General features: G+C 37.8%; 1 protein-coding gene across 1 annotated transcript in view; it reads right to left on the reverse strand.

The window, feature by feature from the left end:
- CALCR (calcitonin receptor) overlaps positions 1-27,099 on the reverse strand; it is a 404,852-nt gene that overhangs the window by 29,921 nt on the left and 347,832 nt on the right. Inside the window, exons 8-10 of the mRNA XM_063452257.1 lie at positions 19,331-19,484; positions 12,693-12,753; positions 12,529-12,595 (exon numbers count right to left, since the gene is read on the reverse strand). Coding sequence (XP_063308327.1) covers positions 12,529-12,595; positions 12,693-12,753; positions 19,331-19,484 — 282 coding nt within the window. The remainder of the gene's footprint in view (positions 1-12,528; positions 12,596-12,692; positions 12,754-19,330; positions 19,485-27,099) is intronic.

Consider the following 27,099-nt stretch of genomic DNA (forward strand, 5'->3'; position numbering starts at 1 on the left):
TAATACAAGGAACAACTAATGCTATATTCCATGGTCACAAGTTGTTATTACTACTTGACAATACGGTCTGATCACACGATCATGTTGACATGCCCGTGATACATACTTACCTTGTGAATTAAGGCCTAACACCGTTAAATGCAAAGACGATTAAGTGGCAATGGGGGCAACCCCACACATGTGCATCGTACACTGAAATGGACCATAACGTGAGACAAGAGTGTATCCTTGACTATGTTTTCAATGTTTGTATATAACGTACCCCTTGAACCTTTCTTTGTGTCTCGTTTGTTCTTGAAAACTTACAATAAAATAAAGATTGACCAAAAAAAAAAAAAAAGAAACATGTGACAAAACTGCATGGTTTTACCTGTATCTTTATGCCAGGACAAAAAATGAAGCAAATGTGTCAGTATTACTTTAGAGTAAAAAAAGCACGTTTAAGTTATTTACATTTCATTTAAGTTTTATTGAAGCCTAATAGGTTTTTTTTTTTCATTGCCCTTTGTTTTAATACTCACCTACTTGTATTCTTATTTGATTACAAATAAATAATTAAAAAAGCACACATGAAATAAAAAATTCAATTTATTTGAACTGGCGTATTTTTCGAGACAAATACTGTAAATGGATTTTAACTTTACTTGGATTCGCTGAAAATACAAAAAGACAATTAAAAAAAAATCTCTAAATTCATTTTGACCACTTGTTTTCTTTTTTTTCTCTCCAAGATCTTATAGTTTGCTTTTATGTATCTAAATATGTTTCAGTGTGCTAATTCCTATAGATCTATATATTGTTATGCAAGTACAATTTTTTTTTTAATAGCTCTTTTATATTTATTGTCTCTAAAAAAGAGTTAATTCAGCAACAATTTTAAATGGATCAGTATTTGATTTCTCTCCATCCCCCATCACAGCTTTTTATTACTTGCCTTCGCTAAAGGACGTGCTTCATGTTTTAGTAGAAAACAGAACATACAAACCCGACACCGTCAGTGTTCTATTTCATATAAAATATGAAGGTTACATTAAAAACCCTTCAAGGTCATACACCCAAGGCTGGTAATTTAACAACTTGTCAGCTTAACAGCTAAAAAGCCAGAACAAGCAACATCCACACAAATGTGTGAAATACTTCTTGTGCCTACGTTGCACTGTGTAAATTGCTCTTTTGTTCTTAAAGGCAAAAGCCAGGTCACGTACCCCCAGGGAGACTAGGGTTCAAGGCAAAGTTGTACCTTTCTGAAAATCTTTGCCATATAGTCAGAGGTACAATTGTTTCTAGTGCATACTACAAATGATTAGACTGCAAAATTGATTGGATTGTTAAAAATAAATTAATATGCTAAAATATGCCACACGAATGTCAAGACAACTAGCAATTTGGTTAAATTCACTTTTTAGATTAAGTTCGAAGAACTAGAAGGAAATAGATTTTAAAACACTCATAACAATTTCCAAGACTTTTGCAAAAAAAGACTTCTCTCGATGAAAACAACGTTGTATTAGAATTAACAGAGGAATCAAGTGAAGTGCTCTCTGCCTTCGAGATATGCAAAACAGACTATGTACGCAGTCATTTATATTTTTCTGTTAAAAAATTCTGTCTGCTATGGAAATACTGCAAATGGCAAAGATTCTAAAGATAGTCATAGAATATAAATAGGAACCGAGGGACTGGGTATCATCTTGTCCTATCATTACTAAGTTAAGGTGCTTGAGGAACCCCTTTCCCACCATAAATCTTATTTAAAGATCACAATGGTGGAGCTATTGGAGGTACTTGTTTGACTCATCCCAATTGATGATTACCTTCTGACTAGTTATGCATGAGATGAAGGAAGAAGATGGCTATTTCTTTAGCCTCTGTGTCTCTCGGGCCCCATTTTTGAATTATTATGGAATAACTGGGAGTCCCCTTGAGTTATTCAGGGGTCCTAACCATCTTCAACAAAGGAATCTTTCCTTGCTTGTCACAATCTCTTATCTCTAGGTTGGTTAGCACTAATATGGCAGTGGTAGTTGTCATCTCAAATGTGTTTCACATCTCTTTGCATAAAATAGTAGCCACTCTACACTATGCAGCACTTGATTTCCATGGTAGACGAGAAACATAGACACCTTATCCACTGATGCTGTCACTATGATTATCTGGTTACACACTGTTCTTAAGTGGCATTAAGCACTCAGACATGTTTTATGAGCATTGAGTGGATTTTATTTTGTTTCCATTATTGATCTGTGGACTGTGATGTTTGACAAATAACTTTATTCAAACACTATGGGTAACATCTCTGCATGGTACCATATACAAAGTGGTTACATTTATGTTAAGTTTGTTTACATTTTGGGAGGGGTTACATTTAGGATAAATGGTGTGTAGGGTACGGGCATGTGGAGTTTGGAGGTTATATGCAAATTACTCACCCTTCTATGATTGATAATAGAGCTGCAGGAGCTGTCATACAGTGTGCATCAATTAGTGCTCACCTATGACATCCTTTGTGTATCACATAGTGCCATCCCTGCTCCTCTTGTAAGGCATTTCCTGTGTGAGAGTGTTACTGGCCAGATGGGATTTATCCCTTCCACTTCCTGTCCAATCTCACACACAGACACAAGAGAAACTGAGATATCACTGATATTCCCACCCTGTATAAATATGCCTACAACTCTGCAATTAAGCATAGGCTGGTAACTAGACTACAAAGGACACTGGCCAAGGCTCCTGGTACATTTCTCTCCCCACCAGCTCATTTAAAGAGATACTATAGGCATCAAAACTACTTTAGCTTAATTAAGCCATTTTGATGTAGAGAACATGCCCGTGTAATTTCACTGTTAATTTTCTGTCATTTACTCTGTCATTTTCACATTGTTTATACAGCCCTAGTCACACCTCCCTGCATGTGAGTTGCACTGCATTCCTAAACACTTCCTGTAAAGAGAGATATGATGTTTATACTTCCTTTACTGCACAGTCTGTTTTAGTTAGCATTTCTAATCTCCTGCGTTGTTAATAGCTTCCTAGCCCTTGCTGGAGCTTCCTGGGTGTAATTAAAGTTCAAATTACAGAGTAGGGGATACAAACTTCCAAAGTAAGTTAACATCTGATTGAAATTTGTACCAGAAAAGACAATGAACTCGATTTTATAATGTACGGCTTCTGCCAGAGTGCTCCAGACAGGGAAGGCAAGTCCCTTACGGAATCCACTGGTAGTGTACACATGTCCAGGCACACCTAATAAGTTCTTCAGAAAGCAGTATGTATTTTGGAATAAAATGTGAAGACAATGTTTTGGCTCCTACATGAAATGTCAAATCTTGGCAAGTTAGATATAAAAAGAATTACGTTACATATTATTATTATTATTAGTATTATGATATTTATAGAACGCCGTCAAATTCCGCAGCGCTTTACAATGGGTGGAAGAACAGACATGTAGTTGTAACCATTAGACTAGTGACAGTTGCAGAAGAGGAATCAGTCGGGAGCTATTAACAGTTTAATTGATACGCTTTTATGAAGAAGTGGGTTTTTAACGATTTTTTGAAGGAGTTGAGACTGGGTGAGCATCTAACGGTGGAGGGAAGCGAGTTCCACAGGAACGGTGCAGCCCTCGAGAAATCTTGAAGGCGAGCATCAGAGGTGGGAGTACGGACAGAAGATAGACGTAAGTCTTCAGCAGATCGTAAGGGCCTAGACGGGACATACTTGCGTATAAGGGAGGATAGATAGGTGGGAGCAGCATTATGTAGAGATTTGAAAGCAAGAACCAGAATTTTAAATTGAGCTCTATATTTTATAGGAAGCCAATGTAGGGACTGACATATAAAAGCAATAGTTGATTAACCCCTTAAGGACACACGACATGTGTGACATGTCATGATTCCCTTTTATTCCAGAAGTTTTGTCCTTAAGGGGTTAAAGGAACACTACAGGCACCCTGACCACTTCATCTCAATTAAGTGGTCGGGGTGCCATGTTCACCCTCCCCAACCCATTTTACTTTGCAGATGGCAATGTTTATATTGCAAGGTTAACCTGCCTCTAGTGGCTTTCAATATGACAATCATGAGAGGAACTTCTATAAATTAGCAGAATAAAGAGAGCATCTGATTGGCACAGAGTGACATTTTGCCACACATGCATGCTAGCCTCCCAATGCTTTAATGATTAATATTTGCAGACTTCAGCCATGAGACCATAGCGGTAAGGGAAAACAGGTGAGCTAACTACCTTTTTAAACCCTGGCAGTGCTGGCCTGGTCACTTAAACAGTGACTAGGGCACTATAGTGTTAGGAATACATATTTTTATTTTGAATGCTGTAGTGTTCCTTTAAAATGACACCCCAGTCATACTCTGGGCCCCAACATAACTTGAGTGCAGTTGATAGATTTTTGGCCTTATACTCATTCTGCATTTTTCTTCACATTTAAATCTCATTAGTTTTCCTAAAAGTAGAAAAAGATTTAGCAGCTTTCTGTAGCATAACCCTTTCTTTAGCTATGTGCCTTCTTATCACAAAGCAACATCCCTATCAGTACTTAGCCCCACCAATCAGAGATCATTGTGAGCTAGACTCTGCCCTTTATCTAAATCACGGTCCTCTTATTATTTGTACCTGTTCCCCTTAGCATGCAGTGGTGGCTAGCCCATAGAGGCAATTAGAGAAGCACCCCATCGCAGAATTGTTTCGATAATAATAATTTTAAAAAAATCTATTGGCGGTGGTAGAATAGTGAACTACTAACATTGTTTCCCTTAGGAAAATGGTTAATTAGAAAATTTCTATTATAAATGGTAAACATACAAAAAAATAGCACTGCACTGCTACAATTCCTCTTTCTCTTCTTCCACTACATTACAAGCCGGCTCACTGATAATGAATGATGGCAGTCTGCATAAGCTGTTGAAATCAAGTGGGCATGTGTAGAATTTAGGTCGTTTGTGAAATATGTACAGTCAGAAATGCTTAGTATGCCACTAGTGGTGCTCTTTGAAGTGCCCCGTTTAGTCTCAAGTAGAGCATATAAATTGGGCAATCAGCATATAATAGTTTAAAAATCTTAAAACTTTTTTACAATGTGAACTCTGAATATACAGATAACATGTTCAGTATTGACAAGAAGAAGTAAAACTTTTAGTGTGTTACCAGCCTAATGTGCACAGAGAATCAAAGGTAGCTCCGGATCAACTGGTGCAGGTGCAAATCTACTTGCGCCAGGCTTTGGTTTAGTTTGTCCCTATGAACAGATTGGCACTAAATAGAGATTAAGACAAGAAAAACTGATTGTTTTTTGTTTATATGTTTAACTTGTTTTTGAAGAGTGACTCTTACTGAATATGGGTTTATTAAAGAATTAATTTAGAAGCGGTGTTATATAAGCAATAAATGTTTGTTTCACTGAGAGCATGTTTATGGTTTATTTAACGTTGCAAGGACACATAATCCTTCATTTAATGTGGTTTACAGATTTATGTTTGAATGGTAGCCATGCTTAATAAACAAACAATCTCAAGTTTTACCATCTATTTATGAGTACCAAGTTCTGCATCCAACTCAAGAAAGCATGTGGATTAAAACAAACTTTGAATTATGTTTCACAAAAATACACATCTCTCAGTGGAATATTTACACAGTGCTACTGAGAGAAACTTGAAAAAATAATATTCATATAACAGAAAGATTGATGGATATATATATATATATATAGCGCCAACATATGCCAACAGCTTCATGTACGCATATGAAAATACACATATAATCTCTAAGTATCAGGAGAAATTGATACAATACCACAGATTCGTGGACGATATTTTCATATTATGGAAAGGCACGATAAATGAGCTGGAAATCATGGTGGAGGAACTTAATACTCTCGATTCACCAATTAAACTTACTCTCACATGTGACAATGAAAAGATTCAATTTCTGGACGTGGAAGTGTATCGAAAGGATCAAGGTATAGCACATCGGTTATACAGAAAACCATCGGATCGCAATACTTTATTGCATGCAAATAGTTCCCATCCCAACGCCTTAAAAAACTCCTTGCCTATCTCGCAATTTATTAGAGTGTTAAGAAACAACTCAGAAGAAACTACTTGCAACACTCAACTTCAGGATATGACCAATTCCTTCTTGGAACGGGGATATAAAAGAAAAGTCCTACAAAATTGCCTTGCAAAGGCTAAAAAAATCTTTGAAGGAAGAGAAATTAAACAACAGAACACTGTTTCAAGGATTACGATTCCGTTACTATATCATTCTGAAGGCCAACGATTCTCACAAAGAATTAAAAAAAGATGGGACATTCTGTCCTCGGACAGAACATTGAATCCCATCTTCACACAACAACCACGCATTGCATTTGCACGCAACAAAAACTTAAAAGACATTTTAGTTCGAACTGACACACCAAGTCGCTATAGTTCTCATAAGGAGAACACAAAGAAAGGTTGCTTCAAATGTTTAGGTTGTGTTACCTGCGGCCACATGCTCACAGGATCGTCATTTGCACATCCACATACAGGCAGACGGATACAAATTAAACACCGTTTGACCTGCTTAAGTGATCATGTGGTGTATCTAATTTCCTGCCCTTGTGGCAAATATTATGTGGGCAAGACAGACATGACAGTTCGAGATCGTATTAGAGGCCATAGATCGGGGATTATGACGGCATTCCGAGACGGCAAAACAGATAAACCGGTGGCGAAACACTTCCTTGAATTGCAACATCATTTACCAACTCTCAAATTCACCATCATTGATCACATTCCTCCTTTGGGTAGAGGTGGCGACAGATCAAAAATTCTTCTTCAAAGAGAGACATTTTGGATTCACTACCTTGACACGGTTCAACCCAAGGGACTGAATGAATACAACAGCTTCAGTTGTTTTTTAAACACTCGTTAAGACATATCTACAATTTTTCAGGGTCCCCAGCAAATTTACAGACCCGTTCTTGGTTGGAATATTTTTGGGTTATATGCAAAAAATTTTTTGTTCCTTAATTCGCTTTGAAGTCCAACAAAAAGATGTTTGATTGCATTAGTAGTATCTTATTCAATTCCCAAGCATATATAATTTTCCTTTTGTCAGACAGGCTCTATATGTAACATTGTAAATTGGATTGTCAATTTATAGGTTAGGACAGCAGTATGGTGTTGGCACCTATGGCATGTTAAATTTCTTTTAGGAGGTGCTCCTCGCACTTTGTTTAAATTTCATCAGCTTTGCACTTCGTGGTTCACTTTTCTGGTCACCATGTTTGTGACAGGATCTCATCTCACAGATGGATTCACATACTCTTAGTTTTACATATTCACAGCACAGGGGCAATTTTGGCTCCAATAACATCACATATCAGATTACTCTGATCGATATATTATTCACTCAGTCCCCATTCACATACAGTTAGCCGTTCACACTTTTTGAGATACCATTTCACCAGTATTATTATCAGGTTTCTTTATTCACATCACTTTATTTTTTATATTCGTTTTTATTTTATTTTATTTTTATTTTTATTTTTATAGTTATATTTATTTTTATTTTTATTGTTATAGTTATAGTCATAGTTATTTGTATTTTTATTTGTATTTTGATATTTTTTTATCTTTATTTATTTATTTAGTTTTATTTTTATTTTTATTTTTATTTTTATTTTTATTTTATTCTATTTTTATTATTATTATTGTTATTTTTATTTTATTTTATTTTTATTTTTATGTTTATTTTTATTTTTATTTTTATTTTTATTTTTATTTTTATTTTTATTTTTATGTATATTTATTTTTATTTTTATATTTATTTTTATTTTTATTTGTATGTCTATTTCTATTTATTTATTCATCTATTCACTCATTTACTACATTCATGTTTTTCACAGTCTAGTACATCTTTTAGCTCTCTTCTGGTTCCTTCTATATTGCCATTTTGATGCCCACATGTGATATTCCCATATACATTAGAGCATTCAATCCAGCCACTTGAACAATATGTATATCCTCCATGCATGTTTTTATCTTTATTTTTATTTTGATTGTATTTTTCTTTCTCTCCGATTTCCTGTGCACTATAGGCCATGTTATTTAGGCGTTTCTTAGCAACTATCTCTGGTTGCGATCACATGATTGTAGGTCACATGGTGTGTCCGCAACTAAGCAATTGTTAGTATCACGATCACATGACATGACGTCATCACGCACGTCAGGACGCGATTTTTGGCGCCGGTCAAAGGGGCAGGTCGGGGTAATGGGTTTTACACGGTGATAGGGTAAGTTTATCTGTACACATGCTATATATTGTCTATGTTTGTAATGATTTGGCATCTTGATAAAGACCGCTTGACGGTCGAAACGTTGATTCGTTTGCCTAGAACTTGAATACACAGCTTTTGCAAAACCAGTGAGTGCTCTCATTTTTTCGTTTTTTATATATTCAGCACTGTGAAGCACCTTGGTCTGAATTTTTCTAAGTGTTTATTTGTGGGAAGAGTGCCAGAATTTGTAAATATTTATATATATATATATATATATATATATATATATATACACAGACAGACAGGCGGATGGATAGATAGATAGATTGATTGATATATAGACAGACAGAAAGATTGTTTGTAGGTACATTCTGCTATGCCTGTAAGTACAATTTATTTTAAAATAATTTAGGATTCAATTACAGATGTATTTATTCTACTGGAACCATAACCACTGCAGTGTGCTTAAGTGGTTTTGATATTGGAGTGATCGTTCAGATACATATTGCTTTTTATTATTTATGCAGTTTTGCTTTTAATTTTGAATGTGTCCAAACATTTTTCTTACCATTTGTTCTCTATAATGAGTATAGACAAATGTTGTGTTTGCTACAATTCACATTTATTCTGCACACAATTTTTCCCTTTTGTTATATATTTGTACGTTTATCAGCACACCATTAACCACTTAGCAGCTGGGGCATTTATTAACCTATGAGCTTTACTACACCGCACCAGATGATTTCTTAAAATGGATAAAGTGATTACCTGAAACTACTAACCTGCAGCTTTAAACCTGCACTCATTTCATTAAAACCCCTACACTGTGCTTAATAATTCATTCCAAATATGGCTCATTAAAGTGCCACTGTCACAAAAGATATATATATATTTTTATATATAATTCTTTATTTTTGTAGTGGAGGGAAATACACGCAGTTGAATTAATGACATAACACGAGGATAGACAACATTAGTCACAATTCGAAACAATCATGCTTAAAGAGCTTGCCTGAATGTGAGACAAGGTATGTGCTTCAAAGACCAAGAAAAACATCAGGCAGGTTCATAGATTCTCAGCAGGCTAGTAGCTTAAGAGTTTGCTGGTACAGCACGTTTAGAAATTAGATAACGACCAGATTAGACATACAGGTGTACGGACAGAACAAAATCTAAATATTCAGTAACACCATAAATTCTAGCCATGACAGTTCCTAGATGAATATAGGTTTAAAAACCATGTTGGGAGGGGGCGGAGCTAGCAGCGCATTGGAGCGGTCACGTTTTTGTGAACTCCGACTCAAACATACTCTAAAAGAACCCTTCTCATGGTGGAACCAGACCCAAAAGAAACCACACAGCTAACTAAGCCTCACTACAGACCATGAGCCGAAAAACTAAGAAGACAAAAGCAAAAAAAGGCACTCACGGCAGAGACATCGGCGACATGCTGAGAAACACACAACAGGCCGCATGGTCCAAAATGGCGGACGGCCTCGCCTCATATGCCTCAGAGGAGTTCGACACAGACCTCATGGAGGGAGCGAACTTCGGTCCCGTACTGGATCGTAACACTGCACCTAAAGCGTCTGGGGAACAGCAGACCAACTCAAGAGAATGCTGGCTGATCTGCGCAAGGACCAGGCGGCGGACATGGTCCACTATAGAGAGGCCCTAGAAGAAGCCCAGTCCAAAACCACACGGCTAGAAGCCTGCTCGAGTACACAGGACTCCAGATTAGCCAAAGTGGAACAACAAATGGCGTACCTGACGAAACAGCAGAACACCACCACGGAACAGCTAGATGCACTAGAAGATCAGCGGAGGAGGTACAACTTAAAAATCCGAGGGATACCCGACTCAGTTGGCCTCTCTGAGCTGCCTCACTACATAAGGCGGTTCCTGGGGGCCCTAATTCCACCTAAACAAGTGAAATCCCTGAGATTAGATGGGATGTTCCGACTACCAAAGCCGGCAAGAGCTCCAGCAGCGCACTTGCAGACCTCATACTGCGCTTCCAATCCCTGTCGGACAAAGCTACTCTCCTAGGTGCACTACGAAACAAGACACCTTTGCTGTTTGAGGGCATGACTCTAACAATCTTTCCAGATATTACCAAGAGCACCCTTACCTGGCGGAAATCAATGCAACCTCTCATGCAGCAGCTCCGAGCCAAAGAGATGCCCTATCGATGGGGAACACCGCGAGCAGAATTCTTCACCCACAACGGGATAACCCACAAAGCGCAGTCCTTCCAGGAACTAGAGTCACTCCTCATATCCACGGGCATACTCCAAGTGGCACCAACGAGAGGCACAGGACTGTCCCAGCTCAACCCAGCGAATGTACGTGAGTTCACCCCGAGGGAGACTCGGAAGGCATCGCCAACCAGATACCCCACCTGAGGCATTAAGGACAGCCCAAGTTACGGGGACACTGTTATTCCACCAAGAACGTGTCTCGCTCAGTTTGAGACCGCTGCTAGAAGGTCTATAAGTTACATTTCCTTTGTTTTATTTTCGTTGAAAGTTACAGTTCTCACTTTTACTTTTAATCAAATGCAATCCTTGCTTAGTGACCTAGGTCTACTCCATACCCCCCTGGCTGAATCCTCGAGACAGCTGGCGGAACTAGCCACACACAAAAGGCCGACCACACAGAAGAGCTTGACAAGTTCCCATATACGTAGGCTATCATAACAACAACTACAGCCAGGCTCTAGCAATCTGCGCCCAGCCACAGCCACAGTGGAGTAGCCTTTTCCCCCTCCCTGGTCTTTCTCTACTGGTCAATGGTTGAGCCCACTCTGAAACACACACACAAACCTAGAATCACACTTAGTTAACTCACCCAGTGGGGCGCAAGAGATGTGTACTGTTCATGTTTATAAACTTGCAACCTAAACCATAAAAATGTGCAATGTATACTAATGCCCAATATTGTCTTGAAATGTTGACACCTCGGCTGGTACATGCTGTCGTGGCATTACTTGCTACTATGTATCCTATGAGCACAATAAAATAAAGAATTAAAAAAAAAAACATGTTGGGGTAACTTGCTGAAGATTAACTGAAAAGGTAAAATAAACAGACTGGCTGAGTACACATGTCTACATTATATGCTGAGATTAAACTTTTTAGATGACATATGTGCCCGAGACACAGAGATTTTGCACACAATTACACTGGCCTCCGAGCACTGATTAAGGCAAGATGCTGCTAACTCATTATGAGGCTGGAGCAGTCTAAATTAAACAATTATATATTAATACAGCAGGTATTGCATGCTTATATGAAAGAAAGATAAGCCAAGGGGGGGGGGGGTTGTTGCCAGCCGATAGGAGCCCCGATGTAAGTCAACCTATGCCCCTCAGGGGTATGCCATATACACGTGTCAGCAAGATGGTCGTCGGGTTTGAGGGCGTAAGCAGAGGCCACAGGAGTATCAGAGTGTTGCGCAGAACGGAGCCCAAAGGCCGCTTCGGTGAGACAGTCACTTGGGGTAAAGCAAGATAAGGGGGCAGCCGGAGCTGCCGTGTAGGAAATGTGCGCTCTGTTTCTCTGATGTGTTGGTCTAGGCGCCGCCGCCGTTATCAGGTGTTCTTCGCTGGGGGTACAGCAGGAGTCTCTGGTGTGGCTGTCTCTGAGTTTCGCTACCCTGCTGGCACTTGAACCTGATCTGCAGCCGCCTCCAGAAGTCAACAAAGAGCTTGTTGAGCCTGGTTTCCAGGTCGAGCTGTGCGTCGCTGAAGTTATAGAGACATGTGACCTCCGCCATGTTGGGTAAGTCAGCAATTTTGAAGTGCTATTTATCTCTTCCTATCACAGTGGGCTTGCAATGGAAAAAGTCCTTAAATTAGACCTGCGTCAGCCCCTCCCTAGCAACACGAGCAACATTAGTTTACGAGTTTATTCTGGTTTAAAGGCTGGTCATGTGGTTGTACGACTGGATAAAGCATTTATAGAATTCTAGTGTTGAATAAGTAATTAATTAAGCATGTTTCCACCGAACCTATTCAAGTGCCACCATTCTGATAACATCCTTAAATTTCCATCATGCAAAATAGAATGTTCATTAAAAAGATAGTATTATCATGCAGTGCTGCCCCTGCTTCATACATTTCGGTTAAGTATTATTTCTTGCTAAATCACTACTTGCTGTTTGACCAGACTAATTAGGGTAATAAGTTGCAAGAGGAATGATGAGTATGTTACCCAGAGTCTTCCAGGCACAATATAACATAATAGTCTTACCAGTAGGGCAGCCATAATTGGGCCATGAATGATGTAAAGCAAATTTGTTTCCACGCTCATCCAACATCTGAAATATAATTAGAAATGTTATGTTTCAAGATAGCAACAGGGGAAACATATTTTTAACCTGTGATCACCAGAGATATGTGCAATGTCTTACTCACTTGTCATTAAAGTATTTTGTTCTTGCAAAAGCATGAATAGATGCTGGCAGTAATGGAAACCCTGAAAATAAGATAGAATGGAGAATTAGACATATATGGACAAGTTGAAAGGCAAAGCAATATGTCAGCAGTTTGTTGGGATGTAAATTGAATCTACACATTGTGGTGAACAAACTGCTATCAAAAGTAGATTTCATTTCTCTCTATTTTTTTTTTTTAATTCAATTATGGTTATACATTATGGTTATATATTACCATAAACTGCAAACACAGACAATAGGCTGAATACAGATTTTGACTAAGACTAAGCATGGTATAGCAGATGTTTACCACATGGTTGCACACTAGGAATTATGGGATGCTAAACCTTAGGGGACACTCCACTGTTTGCATACAAAATAAATAAACAAATAAAAAATACTATTTAACAGATATACCCACAATGAAAACATGCATATATTTAAAGACACACTCCAGACCACTAAAGCACTTTAGCTGGCTGTAAAGCTTTATGTGTTTTTTTTACTTTACAAAAAGTGCAGATTTTGAAACTTTTAGAAATTAACCTGGTTACACTCCCTTGGCTTTCAAGATGACAACATATCCTGTTACTTCCTGGTTTTGTTAGCTCAGGAGCTAAATTCAAGAGGCAGCAATTGCCTGGAGCACCTGCCTTGCAAAGACTTCATATTGAGCTGCATTGGGAAGTCTGTGATTGGACAGCCACAGAAAGTCTGGGTGGGGCTAGAAGGGGAAGGTTTGCAAGTGTTTTTTATATATATACCCTCAATGAAAAAATGCATAATTAAATGCATGTATGTTTTCATTGGTGTATATCTACAAAACAGTGATTTGTATTTATTTTGTATTTGGGCAGTGGAGTGTACCTTCAATTATGCATTTTTTGACGGTGGTTAGTCTAGGGGTTTATTCACTAACATGTTGAAAAATTGATATAATATTAATGGTATATCTAAAAACCGCTAGACAAATCTGCAATTATCTTGTCTGCAACTTTTACAAGCCCCCTGCCCCTTCTTCCCACGCCCAGACTTTCAGTGGCTGTCCAATTACAGAATTCCCTATGCAGATCAATGAGCCGTCTTTGCAAGGCATGTGCTCTGGGCAATTGCTGCCTCTTGAGTTTAGCTCCACTGAACTTAACAATCAGGAAGTAGCAAGACTGTTTGTCTAATAGACAGCCTGATGGGGTAGGGCAAATTTAATTTTAAAAAAGTGCAAATTTCTTTTGAAATCTGCCCTTTTTGTAGAACCCAGTCTTAGAATATAAAGCACTTCAGCAGACTATTTAAGATTTAAAATCTTAATTTATTAAGTTATTTTAAGATTGGGAATGGGTGGATCCTGGTATTCATCTGTGTAGAGGCTATCAAACTAAACAAGCACGTACAAATCAAATATCACACAGGAATATTTTAAATTAAACACTTGCTGGCAATGCATTTGCAGGAAATTATGTTTTTTTATGTTTACCAGAATTGACCTTTTATTGATTATAGGGTCACTTGAAATGTAACTTCAAAATGTCAAAGCGTGTGTTCAAATACCAACAACAAATTTTAAACATATATATAGTCTGAAAAGGAAAGGCTAACGATATCACCAAACCATGATTTGAAGAAATATTTTTACATTATCTAATACATAATTTTATCATAACAGAATTTTTTCTTGTTGTGCTTAAATAGATTCTGTCGAAAAATATAGATACTGAAGAGTTTTGCCAATGTTTTCTTAAACAAATGTAATGATACAATGTATACCAGGATGTTGTGAATAAAGAGGTCTGATGAAACACTCTTTCTCCAATTTTGGTAATCTTACAAAGCAGTAAATTGTGACTGTTGACAAATGATTAGCAAAATCTAATCTAACATAAAAGAGTTGATACAAAACTACTAAATTTAGTTTGTCCTATTTTCCAGATTAGGCCTGGATTAACTTCCAGCTGATCACATTTATCGGCAGTTTATAGGTTTTCAAATAAGCCATCAAACCGTTCGGATGGATTTAATTACAGCAGTCAAAGAGACACTGTAGTCGCCAGAACAACTACAGCTTAATGTAGTTGTTCTGGTGAGTATAATCATTCCCTGCAGGCATTTTCATGTAAACACTGCCTTTCAGAGAAAAGACAGTGTTTACATTGCCCCCTTGGGACACTTCCAGTGGACACTCCTCAGATAGCCAATGGAGGTGCTTTCTGGGGCAGTGCCTCCCTGAGTTTTTGCCGGCTTGCACAGTATGTTGGGGCAGAAGATTCTCAGCCTTTACCTTTGCAGAAGGCTGTCCTATTTTCGCAATCCCACCTTTTAGAGCATTGCTGCTGGTTACTATGGCAATGCTTAAGTTCCACATGGTGTCAGACTTTGTGAGAAGAGCCGTCACCATGCAGAATTGAAGGCTAAGCCTCTACAGTACCACCGGACCATCAGCTCTCTCCCCCCTTCCTAGATACAGTGAAGATACAGGGAGGGGGGAATAAACTGTAAAAAAAACAAAAAACAATTTTTAAAATAAAAAAATAAAAAGCTGTTTCCCTTCTCACCCACCACAAAACGCAGTCCCTTTTCTGCCCAACAAACTCTCCCTAACACACAATACAAACTCTCACTAACACACAATGCATCCCTTACACACAGAAACTATCATTGTATTCCTTACCCTCACACACAAACACACACACATACATAAACACACAATGCATCCCTTATATACACACACGCAATGCATCCCTCACACACAGACACACACAATACATTACTTACACAGACACACAAGGACACAAGGCATTCCTTTCACAAAGTGAAAAAGAAAAAGAAGGAAACCGCGCCCTTAGTATAGATACGTAAAAATATGTAAGTATACGTACACAATGGTAATAACAAGTAGTCTTCTTATACAATTGACCTCAAAGAAAACATAAAACATAAAAACAATAATAGTGTGGTATGTCAGGTATAGTGGGTGGATAAATAGTGGTAAGTGATCCACACTCACATGGCCCAGAGCTAACTCAGAGCTCAGCTGTTAACACGCCTGGACGGAACAATCCCCGTCTAAGGATATGTGACTTTCTTTCACGATCTATTTGCTAGAGCAGAACTTGCTCTAGTCTTAAGGGCATAGGTGGTATAATCCCCACCAAGGAACAAGTTGATGATCAATTGACCTAAAAAAAAAGCATAAAACATAAAAACAGTAATAGTGTAGTATATTAAATATAGTGGGTGGATAATTGGTAATAAGTAATCCACACTCACATGGCCCAGAGCTAACTTAGAGCTCAGCTGTTAATACGCCTGGACGGAACAATCCCCGCCTAAGGATATGTAGTTGTCCTCACAGTCTCAGATGGGCGATATATGGGAAGATAAAATAACTCCAAATAGTGCAATATGTATAGATAGAAATACGTGAGTTAGCTCTGGGCCATGTGAGTGTGGATCACTTACCACTATTTATCCACCCACTATACCTGACATACCACACTATTATTGTTTTTATGTTTTATGTTTTCTTTGAGGTCAATTGTATAAGAAGACTACTTGTTATTACCATTGTGTATGTATACTTACATATTTTTACGTATCTATACTAAGGGCGCGGTTTCCTTCTTTTTCTTTTTCACATTTATTCACTACAAGGTTGGGGTTCCTTGTATTGGTTACTGCTGCCATATCATCCTAAAATATATAGTGAGCGCCTAATCCACCAGAACTTACGTTTTATTCCTTTCACAAACACAGACACACATGCACAAACAATGCATCCCACACACACACACACACACACACACACAATGTGTGTGCCATCTATGTAACTTGTTTGACCCTAGAATAGGCCATGATGTTTCTATAATCCAACATTTTACTTTATTTTTGGTTTTCTAAACTCTAATACCAGCTGTGGTGATCAGTATTGTAAATATCTATCTGCTATGTTTAAAATATTAAAATGTTTTGCAAAAAAAAAGATATAGAAATACCTTTGTCAGATACATTTTGACTTTATAAGTGGTTTGTGATGTCATCAGCACTAGAGTGCCTTGTTCTTGTTGGTGTAACATGTGTAACTCCTATTTGGTGTCTGGCAAAACCTGTTTTGTAACACCTATTACACATTTTCTTTAAAGTAGACATGTGCGTTCTTTGCATTCATCTTTAAACAAAATCAGTTATTTTGAAAACAAATGTAGTCATCCAAAACAAAAACCTTTTAATTTGTTTTAGAACAAAATTTATTTATTTGGACAAATAGCTGGAAATTCCAAATCCGACACATGAAACAAACAAATGTTTCCTCCATCAAAACCGAATTGAAAGGTTTTTGTTTCAGATGAAATGATTTGTTGCCAAATAAATCGATGTGTCGAAAGACAAATGCAACAAATGCACATGTTTATTCTAGAGCATGGGTGGTCCAGCGTTGCGTGTGTGTTTGTGAATGATGCATTGTAGGTGTGTGTGTGAGTGTGTGTGTTTGTGTAAGGAATGCCTTGTGTGTTTCTGTATGTGTAGGTAAGGGATGCCTTGTGTCTTTGTGTGTCTGTGTAAGTAATGCATTGTGTGTTTCTGTGTGTGTGAGGGATGCATTGTGTGTGTGTCCTCTAGCCTTGATCCTCTAACTGTTTCAGTACAATAGTTTACATAATTACATCTCAGTGTATGAGGACACGGGCATAATAATATGTGAATAATGACTGCTACATAGTATATTCTATTCTAACACATAAATGTTTATGATTTCAGATAAAGCATTAGCTATATAACTGTCCGTATTGGGGAATACTTGATGTAGACGTGGATATATAAAAATAACAGTTATATAAATAACAAGCAGTTCTACAAGTTGTTTAGTTAATGTTTTTCACATTTAACAAGCTTCCTAGATTTGCAGTAGCAAGCAGAAAAATCTGCAGCAGTGAGAGTAACTACTTTTCCTTGTTTTGTTATCTTGCTCACTCCATGCAGTATCGTTGTCATGTATAAGCTTTGAGTCATTTATTTATAAACCTAGAAAAGCTTGAAGCAAAAATGTGAATTGAGCTGTTAAGAAAAGATATGATATTATGCTGTTGGGAAAAGATGCAAAATAATGCCGGTGGATCTAGATGCATGGAAGCAAATCGTTTTAATCATCTTTGTAAGCTAATCACAGCAGAGAAATTAATGTCTGACATAAGGTTTTTCTTTAATAATTTTTCTTTTTTTAGTTAGAACAGCACATTACCAGAGTGCCCCAACCAAAAAACAATTTAGCCGAGAGAAATTATGAAGACACCACAGATTCTAGGAATGATCTTGATGTTAAACATAATAAAAAAAAAGGTGTTTTATTCATGACTGTAGAGGCCACTGCATCTAAAAATATTGTGCACTAATGTTTTGACATAGATGTACAGTATGTACAATTCCATTTTTTTCATTGCAATCTCTTTAAATGCTTGCACATGCAACACTAAAAATAAACCAGAGCATTTAATTTAATCTTTACATTGTACTAACAGAAACGCTTACAAATGAATAGATTTAAGTTATAAAATTAAGGTCCCTCTCGGACATGTCATGTCGTGCTTTGACATCAGATCTGTATGCCAGTGGCACAGAGAGTCAAAGCAAATGACTGAGTGGCAGAGAGAGCAGGAGAACCATCTTCAGGTTGTTCTACTGCTCCCTGTCACTATGCTATTTCCTTAGCAAGTGTTTTTTTCATATTTGGGTAGTATGAATCATTCTGATACAGATGTGCTGGCAGTGAAACCAGCATGTTGGTTTCATCAGACAGGACTGCCCTGTTTGGAGAAGTGTTCCCAAGCATGGCCAGTCGGAGCAGAGAGGTGGTGGCAACGGAGAGTGGGTAGCACCCATGAACCTACAAGAATCACAGTGGTTGGGCAAGGGACAACAATTAAGAAGCACCATGATGAAATGGTATATTTCCTGCATTAGGAGTTGTTGAATGTTTAGAATCGATTAAGTTTAAACAAGATTTCTTTTCTGATATTGTTAAAATATTGATAGATGGTTCTTAGAATGTATACTTAGTTAATGAAGGTGTTGCTGATATGTTATTATAAATATAATTTATTCTCCACTGGCTTAGAGTGCTGGAGAATCCAAAACAGTTTGACAAACACATAAAATAAAAATGGAGGGATTCCAAGATCCATAGAATTTTACAGTAAGCATAGTGGTTGTGGTGTCTAGAGTGTCCATTTAACATCTTCTTAACAAGGATTAGGAATTGCCCAATGAATTATGACAGCTATGACAATGTCATAGAATAATACACTTGTCCCAGTTTCTTATTTTGGACTGAACAATAGAATTTGTTTAAAATGTGTCTACTTATACAATTAATTTTCCATTGCATTTTTAAGGGATATAAAAATTCTGGCATTATTTTATGTACATCAACTCTGTAGCTTTGTGCCTTTTATTTGAGGATAATTCTTTATCATGAAATGTTTCCGAAATTTTCATTCCTGAGTCGCATCCACACTTTGCAAAGTCATAAAAGGCCACAATAAACTTCACATCATGTTGAGAATAGAATCTCAGCAGTTTGCCAAACACATCATTTTGAATATATATATGCACCCGAATGGTACTTACCCCATCCCAGAAGATAATACCAATGTAAATGTTGCTCTTCTGCAAACACAGCCACCACAATCAAAGTATGCAGATATATTCCTTCACAAAGCATCCAAAAATAATTACATCCAAACATGTATTGTTGAAAAAATTGCAACACTTTGCAGCTTACCTGAAAAACAGAGTGACTAATTAATTAAAAATTTTAGTTATTAAAATAAAAATCTAAATATATGTATTTTAGCAAAAGTTTCCGTAATGCATAATATTTTGTTTAAAGTAGGGAAGTTTGTTAAATGTTTACATTTTCATACAGTCAGAGGTAGCTCTACAATTTGTGAGGAAAAACTTGAATATGAGGCCAACTTCAACAGACATAATGAAATAAAATTTGAACAATGCTAAAATTAAATGATCAGGGTCCCTGGTGTCTAACGGTGCATATGGCACAGTTTCCAGCAAGCAGGTGCTGGCATATCATTCCACTCCAGATCCCTTGACTCTTAGTCCATCCTGCAGGACTGCCATCATAACATTTATGTCCCTTTACAAACAGTTGCTGAGCCCCCAACAACCCACACATACTTCCAGACACATAAATACACACTCACCACACATATATATCCCAGACACCCTCATGGGGATACACACACACTCAGATACAAAATGCCAGACAGACATACACTCACATAGTGATTCTCAATGCCTGATACACTGACAAACATACACATGGCTCACAGCCATGCACAAGCAAATATACACACACCTATCGCTAGGCACACAAACACTAACAGACTCACACATACACACACTAACAGACACACTTACACAAACACTGACAGAGAAACACACGAACGCCAATATTGAAATTTTAGATATTTTCGTCTCACCCGACTCTTATAGGTAACATCTTTCCTTTTTTACCCTCAGCTTCATCTCCCTCTCTTCCACACAGTTCCCTCTCTCCCACCCCAGCTCCACCTCATTTTTTCCACCCCAGCTCCATCTCCCTCACCCCTCAGCTCCATCTCTCCCCCTAAGTCCATCCCCTCATCCCTCTTAGCTCCATCTCTCTCTCCCCTCACCCCAATCTCCCTCTCTCCCCAGATTAATCAACCTCTCTCCCCTCCAATCTCCAACTCCCTCTTCACCTTCATGCAACTCTAGATCTATCTCCCTCTTCCCTTTGAGCTCCATCTTCCTCTCTCCTCAAATCTCCATTTACCTCTCTCCTCCCCTCCCAGTTTGTCTCTTCCCCAGCACAATAAATTGTTAGGCCCCTTACCATGGTGGTTCAGTGTTACTGACTACTGGGAGCTGCATCACTTTCTCCTTCACTTCAGGAGAGAGCAGCTCCCATGCAGTGTAATGAACCTTACCAAAGGAGAGGCTTAAATGTAATTTCCTATTCCCTCTCTCAGTAACTTTAAGATATATTGCCATGTCAAAGAGCTGGCCAATGATGTATTGCAGTGTATTCACACGGCAATATACTAGGTCGCCATCTCCTTTAAGGCTACCTGATGTATTGAAGAAGCTGGCGGGTGCGGGTAGGGAAGTACAGAACAGATCCTTCACAGATATAACCCTTGCCGAGGCTTTCATCAGTTAGTGCAGGAGATTCTTAGGGACAATCTGCAAAGAATTATCTGATACTTGGCACCTATGTTGGTGCTCCTTTTCCCTCCCATCAATTTGTAGCAGTGTGAGGAGCGATTGGCTGCAGTCACTCTTCGCATGTCCTAATAGTGGGCAGCCCTCTAGTGGTAGTCTTCTGCTTCTTATCCCATGGTACAGGCCCTGTTCTCCAGTTAGGAAAGTTAAGAGTGTGCAAGCCACCAGTGAATGCCAGGCCTTAGACTGCTGCCTAAATCACCTAATTAGAAATCCACTTATACATACAATCATGCAAACATTTCTGGAAGAGGTACAGAATTTGAAGTTCATGATTTATTGCAGAGACACTAAGGAGAAATGTAAGCCAACAGATGTCTGAACTTGTTCACTCCATCTGTTGTGAACAATGTTTCTAAAGACAGGACACCTCTAGTGTCAAAGGTTAGACATAATTGTTCAAGCTTGCCAATGACTTATGCAATAAACATAAATATACATTTGTATTTTCCAGGTATATTACATGCTAGTTTGAGCTAGACATGTGCAATTAGTTTTATTCCGAATGTACATTCGTACAAATTTCATGCCATTCGGACATTCGGCTGCTTAAGAATGTCCAAAGTGCCGAGGTTCCAAAGCGCCGAAGTTCCGAAGTGATTCGGATTTCTGAAAAGTGGCAAAACAAGAGAGAGAGAGGGAAAATTGATGACAATAATCTTGACCAATAAGCTAATTCCTTTTGTGCAATGTAATGCTTGCTTGCCCAATCCGGTTTCACTATTCCCTGTCCAATGAAATTAGCAATTTTTGTGATTGATGTTAGAGGACAGCCAATTAATGGTGATTTTGTCACTGACACTTGACCAATGAAGGCACACAGAGTCATTGAGGTGGGATAGTATATAAATCAGGCTGTCAGGGTGTTGGCTTGCATTCATGTGACCAGACTAGTCGTGATAGCACAAGAGACTGAGAGATAAATTACATTACATTTATTGTACTTTACATGTTGTAAACTTTGGGAGCCACATTGTTTTAAATGTGTGTTCCAGGGAGAGAAAGAGAGAGAGTGAGTTTTGCCTTTTTTTTTCTTCTGCATTTTGTTTCTTTTTTTGAAGGGGGGGAGGGGTGTTAGAGAGTGTGTGGATGTGCAAGCCAGGTAATCTGATTGCCAGGGTGTCTCTCTGCTGCTCTGTGACTTTGCTACAGTGATTCATTTTGTGTTTAGTTTTCTGTGATTTAATTTAAATAAAAATTTAATAACACAAAAGAAACCATAATGGATCATCCACGTCCTCCTCACATTCTTCCCTCAAGCAAAGTGACTGATGAAACTGGTAGCATGTTGCTGCTGTTAGTATCACTACGAGCTCCTCCACCAGTACTAGTGTTAAGAGGCAGACCACAGGTAGTGGTACACTTGCTTCCTCTTCAACTCACCTGAAGCGGAGGCAAATGAAACAGCAGGAGCTGCTAGTGCCACCTCCCTCTCTGCCCCTAGAATGCCTACCTTCCCTCCCACCACCATCCCTGAGCAAATCTCACACAACTACCCCACTACCACCACAACCCTCCCTGGGGGACCCTACACTGCTCTCTACCAGCCATCACTTGCTCTCACTTTGCTCTCTTTCTCATACACACTCATTTGTTTGTTCACACACAAATTGCTTTCTCTCTGCTCTCACACTCTGCTCACTCTCTGCTCTTACACTCTGCTCCTAAACTCTTCACAAAGAAGGTGTCACAGGGGTGGGATTATATAGTGTGCAGAAGTGTTGCATGCTTGTAGTGATCCCTGAAAATATCATTTTGTAAATTGTATATATACTAAACTAACACTACTAATTATTAACTAAACCCAGACCACTTCTTTAAGCCCGAATGTCCGAACCAAATGCCATTCCGCAGTTCCGAAGACCATTGGTCCGAATTGCCAAAGCAGACTCATTTTTTTACTTACCCGAATTTCTGAACTGAACCAAATTTTTTTGCCCATGCACATCCCTAGTATGAGCTAGTTTTAACGTTTATACAGGGAATCACTTATGTTTGCTGTTAGCCAAAGAGACCTATCAGCATAATTTTGGCCATGCAAAAATAGAAAAATATATGTTAAAATAGTCTTGAATATAAATAAAAATATTTAATACTGCAGAACTAGCATTGACCGCTAAATAGTAAATATTATAATATCATTGTCTTACAATGTATCATATCTAATATGATAGAGAGGGGAAAGAAGGTGAGGGATCCCTAGGAATACGGAAAGAAAAATTCTGTCTAAGCACCTGCTGTCAGGATTACAAGTTGATCCAGCATGCAGTACTGTGTCACACCTAGGACTAAGGATAACGTATAACCCGACCTTAGAATGGCCAGACTTAACGTCTCCAAGAATAGTCAAAATACTTGCCAAGGTCAGGGACACAGAATCAGACACAAAGATGAGGGAAAGCCAAAAGTCAAGGATACTAGATTGCAGGGAAGTCAAAACAAAGCCAAAGTCAAATACCAGAAAATCAAGATCAGGAACGCACTCTCAGATAACCTTATGCATGAAACCACGACAGGGCAATGAGCAAGAGGAAAATTGGTTTTAAATATCCCTCCTGTGGATTTGATTGGCCATGACCGGCCTTTGACCTCAAAAGTAATTACCAAGTTTCCAAGTTTCCAGGACGGTAATGTTGCTCGGCACAACTTTTCCTGTCAGGATAGTAAATGCCATTAACCACATTTTTATGTGCGGCTGAATACGTGACACCTGCCTAGTGAATCGAAACACTTCAATGGTTACAATTATTGTTAACAGCTATTTGAGATAGATACAGCTTCTTTAGGTTGTATATTAGAAGTTAGCATGTCTTTTGAGATTCCGTGTTATCCACTGACATGTTAGGCAATTCAAATCTATATATCCAGACAGTTTCAATAGCTTCTTTTTGATACATTCAAAGGTTGGCATATGGAATGATTAAGCCATATTGAGGCAATCTAGCCCCGGCTATTTCAGTAAAACTTTAAGAAGATACTTTATGAATTTTATTTGGCATCATTTTGACACGTGATTTTTGTTCCTGTACATTTTGGAGGGTGGGCATAAGAATTTCTAACATGCAGTTGTTTCAGGAAAAACAATTGGTATAAACAAACATGGAGCAAGCATTGACCAACTGGCATTCTGCAAAATATAAAGATTATGTAAACTAATAGGCACATTTTCGCTTCATTTGGAACAAAGATCAAGTGAAACAAAGTAGGGATGTGCATGGGCAAAAAAATTCAGTTTGGTTCGGTACTTCCAAAATTCGAGACTTTGGCACTTCCCTAACCCTAACCCCAATCCTAACCCTACCCCTAAGGCTAGGGGTAGGGTTAAATTCCTGTCATTATTCCTTTAATTTTCCCTCCCTCTCCTGTTTTGCCACTTTTCAGAAATTCAAAGCACTTTGGCAACTCAGCACTTCGGAAACTCATCAATTCAGACATTCGGAAGCATCCGAATGTCCGAATTGCCAAAATTTGTCTGAATTTAAATTCAGACCGAAACAAATTGCACATGTCTAAAACAAAGTAACCAATAGAGAGAAAAGAGGAGAAGCAGTAAAAACGTCATAAATACATATTATATTTTTATAAAATATAAGTATACAATTGTAGATTTTTCTTTTACTGTTCTTCTATTTTTTCTCTATATTGGTCACTTCTCATTTGATCTGTGAATAATATCTACATTTAGTGACTGTCCCCTAACTATCAATCATCTTTTTTTAAATGAATCATCTTTTTTGTGTGACGGACTGAACTCTGAATCATGAAAATAACAAAGCGGTTTTGTCCATTGTCCATTTTATTTGATTCATGATTCGTCCAAAGAGCATTTTGGAGTTCTGGGATTTGGGCAAGGCACCAATTGTCCAAAATTCAGATAAACCACAATTAATTTGAAACCAAATGCACAAATGTCTACCTGTCTTTCTGTCTGTCTGTTCATCTACCCATCTGTCTGTTTATCTGTCTGTCCATCTACACTTAATTAATTATGGAATAATTACAGTTCTGTCAATAACTCCACAAAAACTAAAACACAATCTCATGCCTTCTAAAATTACATCATCCCATGCTGTGCTACTATTGTCTCCTGAATACAAAATGATTATCAATTTAATTTACAATGAACGAATAATTATGTTTTGTAGCATGGTGTGATGATTGTTGTTCATTTCAAATGAGAACTGTCAAACCAGGCACAAAAGAAAATATTTGTAATAATGCAAATCTCAGTCAATTCTTATCACATTGAGTAGTCTAGGCAGTAATTGGCTTTTACAATCTGCCATTGTGATAATTGTGATTATCTATTGAGTTTACATCAGTTATATCAAATTTTAGAACAAAATATATCGCCCAAATCAAACATCATATGGAGAGTGAAGTAACACATTTCGCTCATTCATTGTTAACTTTATTTTGACAGAGATCCAAATTATGTACATGGAATTCGGATGGTAACACATTTCTCAACTGGAAAATTACTACAGTGTACCAATCTTTGAGTGTGAAATAATTAACATTAAATAAATTTTGCAGCACACAATTAGAATGGTCCTATTTCTACGGAGGTAAGTATCAGGCCGGTAGACTGAAGTAAAATAGTCTAGCGGCCTGATACTTATCTCCTTGGGTTTGGAGAAATGGGGATTTGCTACTCCTTATCTGGCAATGTGTCTTCAAACTTTATTTTATACAGTATTTTATAGGCTCCAGGTAAAGGTAAGCAAAACCAATATACCTGTGTATTATTTCAGCACCATCTCAGAGGTACTTTCACTATTGTGTGCTCCCTTTGTGTCTTCATTTCCTTTATGTACTTTATTGGAGGATTTTGATATACAGAAGAGGTACAGTTGCCACCAGAAGGGAACACATACATGTATGTTCAGAGACATACTGACATACTGTTCAAAAGACTAAAAATATTGTGAGCATATACCTACCACACTTTTAGATGTTACTTATTAATGTTTACTCTGTTCCACTATATATATATATATATCGTATTTTCTTTTTTCTTTTTGTATGTATATGAAAACAAACTACCCTAAGTTTATATATAGGGGTTCGTTCAATATATTGTAAGCGCTGCACTCGTACTTTGATGTTTTAATGTGGTGGTATATCACCTAAACATTACAGTATTTTGCTTTATGCATATGTTAGTTGGGTTTTCTTTGGGAGTTCCCATAGAGTGCCCCAGCTGCTGACTTCTAATTAAGCCACTTAAATTAACAGTAAGCACCACCATATACAAATGTATTCCATTCCAGTTGCAGGAGTGAATTTATATTATTCTACACTAGCTGTAGAACAAACATTGTGCAACATTTACTTTTGTTGTGTTCAAATGTTCTTTTTATAGTGCCCCCTGTGGCATGTGGCAGAACCTTGCTTTGGGAATGCAAAATCTCTTGACACCGTTTGGTAAGTAATCTATGATTCTGTGGATCTGAACGACTGCATTCATATTATGCTGTGTAACCCTGGGTGTTGTGACTGATTAGAAGACTTCTAGGTATAGCCAGGATTCTAGCGGTATCATCTGCAGGAAACCCGCATAGAGACTTGTTATTCTACGTAATGAAACAGTACAATAGAATAACTAATAGCTATTCAGTACAAATAGCTGATAAAAGGTTACACGATTAGACCCAAACATAACCCCTGAAAGTAAAACCTAAACTGCTTTATTGGATCATAAAGATGGAATTTCATGGCATCAAACAATGAGGGACATATAATACAAGTGGCAAAAAAATGAAAAGGGAAAAAAAATTAAGAGAAAAAATAATTCACATGGTTATTCACCATTTAAGTTTTCTATGCTTTAAGTTTGACTACTCTGGCCTTAAATTTTAAATTCTTTTTTGAATTCTCATTTTAGTAAATAGCACTGCCAGAAAGACAGATAACGTGAAGAGAAACACAACGATATAGACAGAAAACTTTACGTTCCTGTCTGTGAAAATTATCAGAACTTCTATTTTTTTTATTTTTTTTTGCTTATACTTTGTGCATCTGTGCCATGATACTACCAGGTCCAACACGCAGAACTTAGGTCATGCCAAGTTCGGTAAGGTAAAAAGATATATAGAAGCGTATTGCTGGTC

Source organism: Pelobates fuscus, chromosome 4 (genome assembly GCF_036172605.1).
Source record: "Pelobates fuscus isolate aPelFus1 chromosome 4, aPelFus1.pri, whole genome shotgun sequence".
NCBI classification, from domain to species: Eukaryota; Metazoa; Chordata; class Amphibia; order Anura; family Pelobatidae; genus Pelobates; species Pelobates fuscus.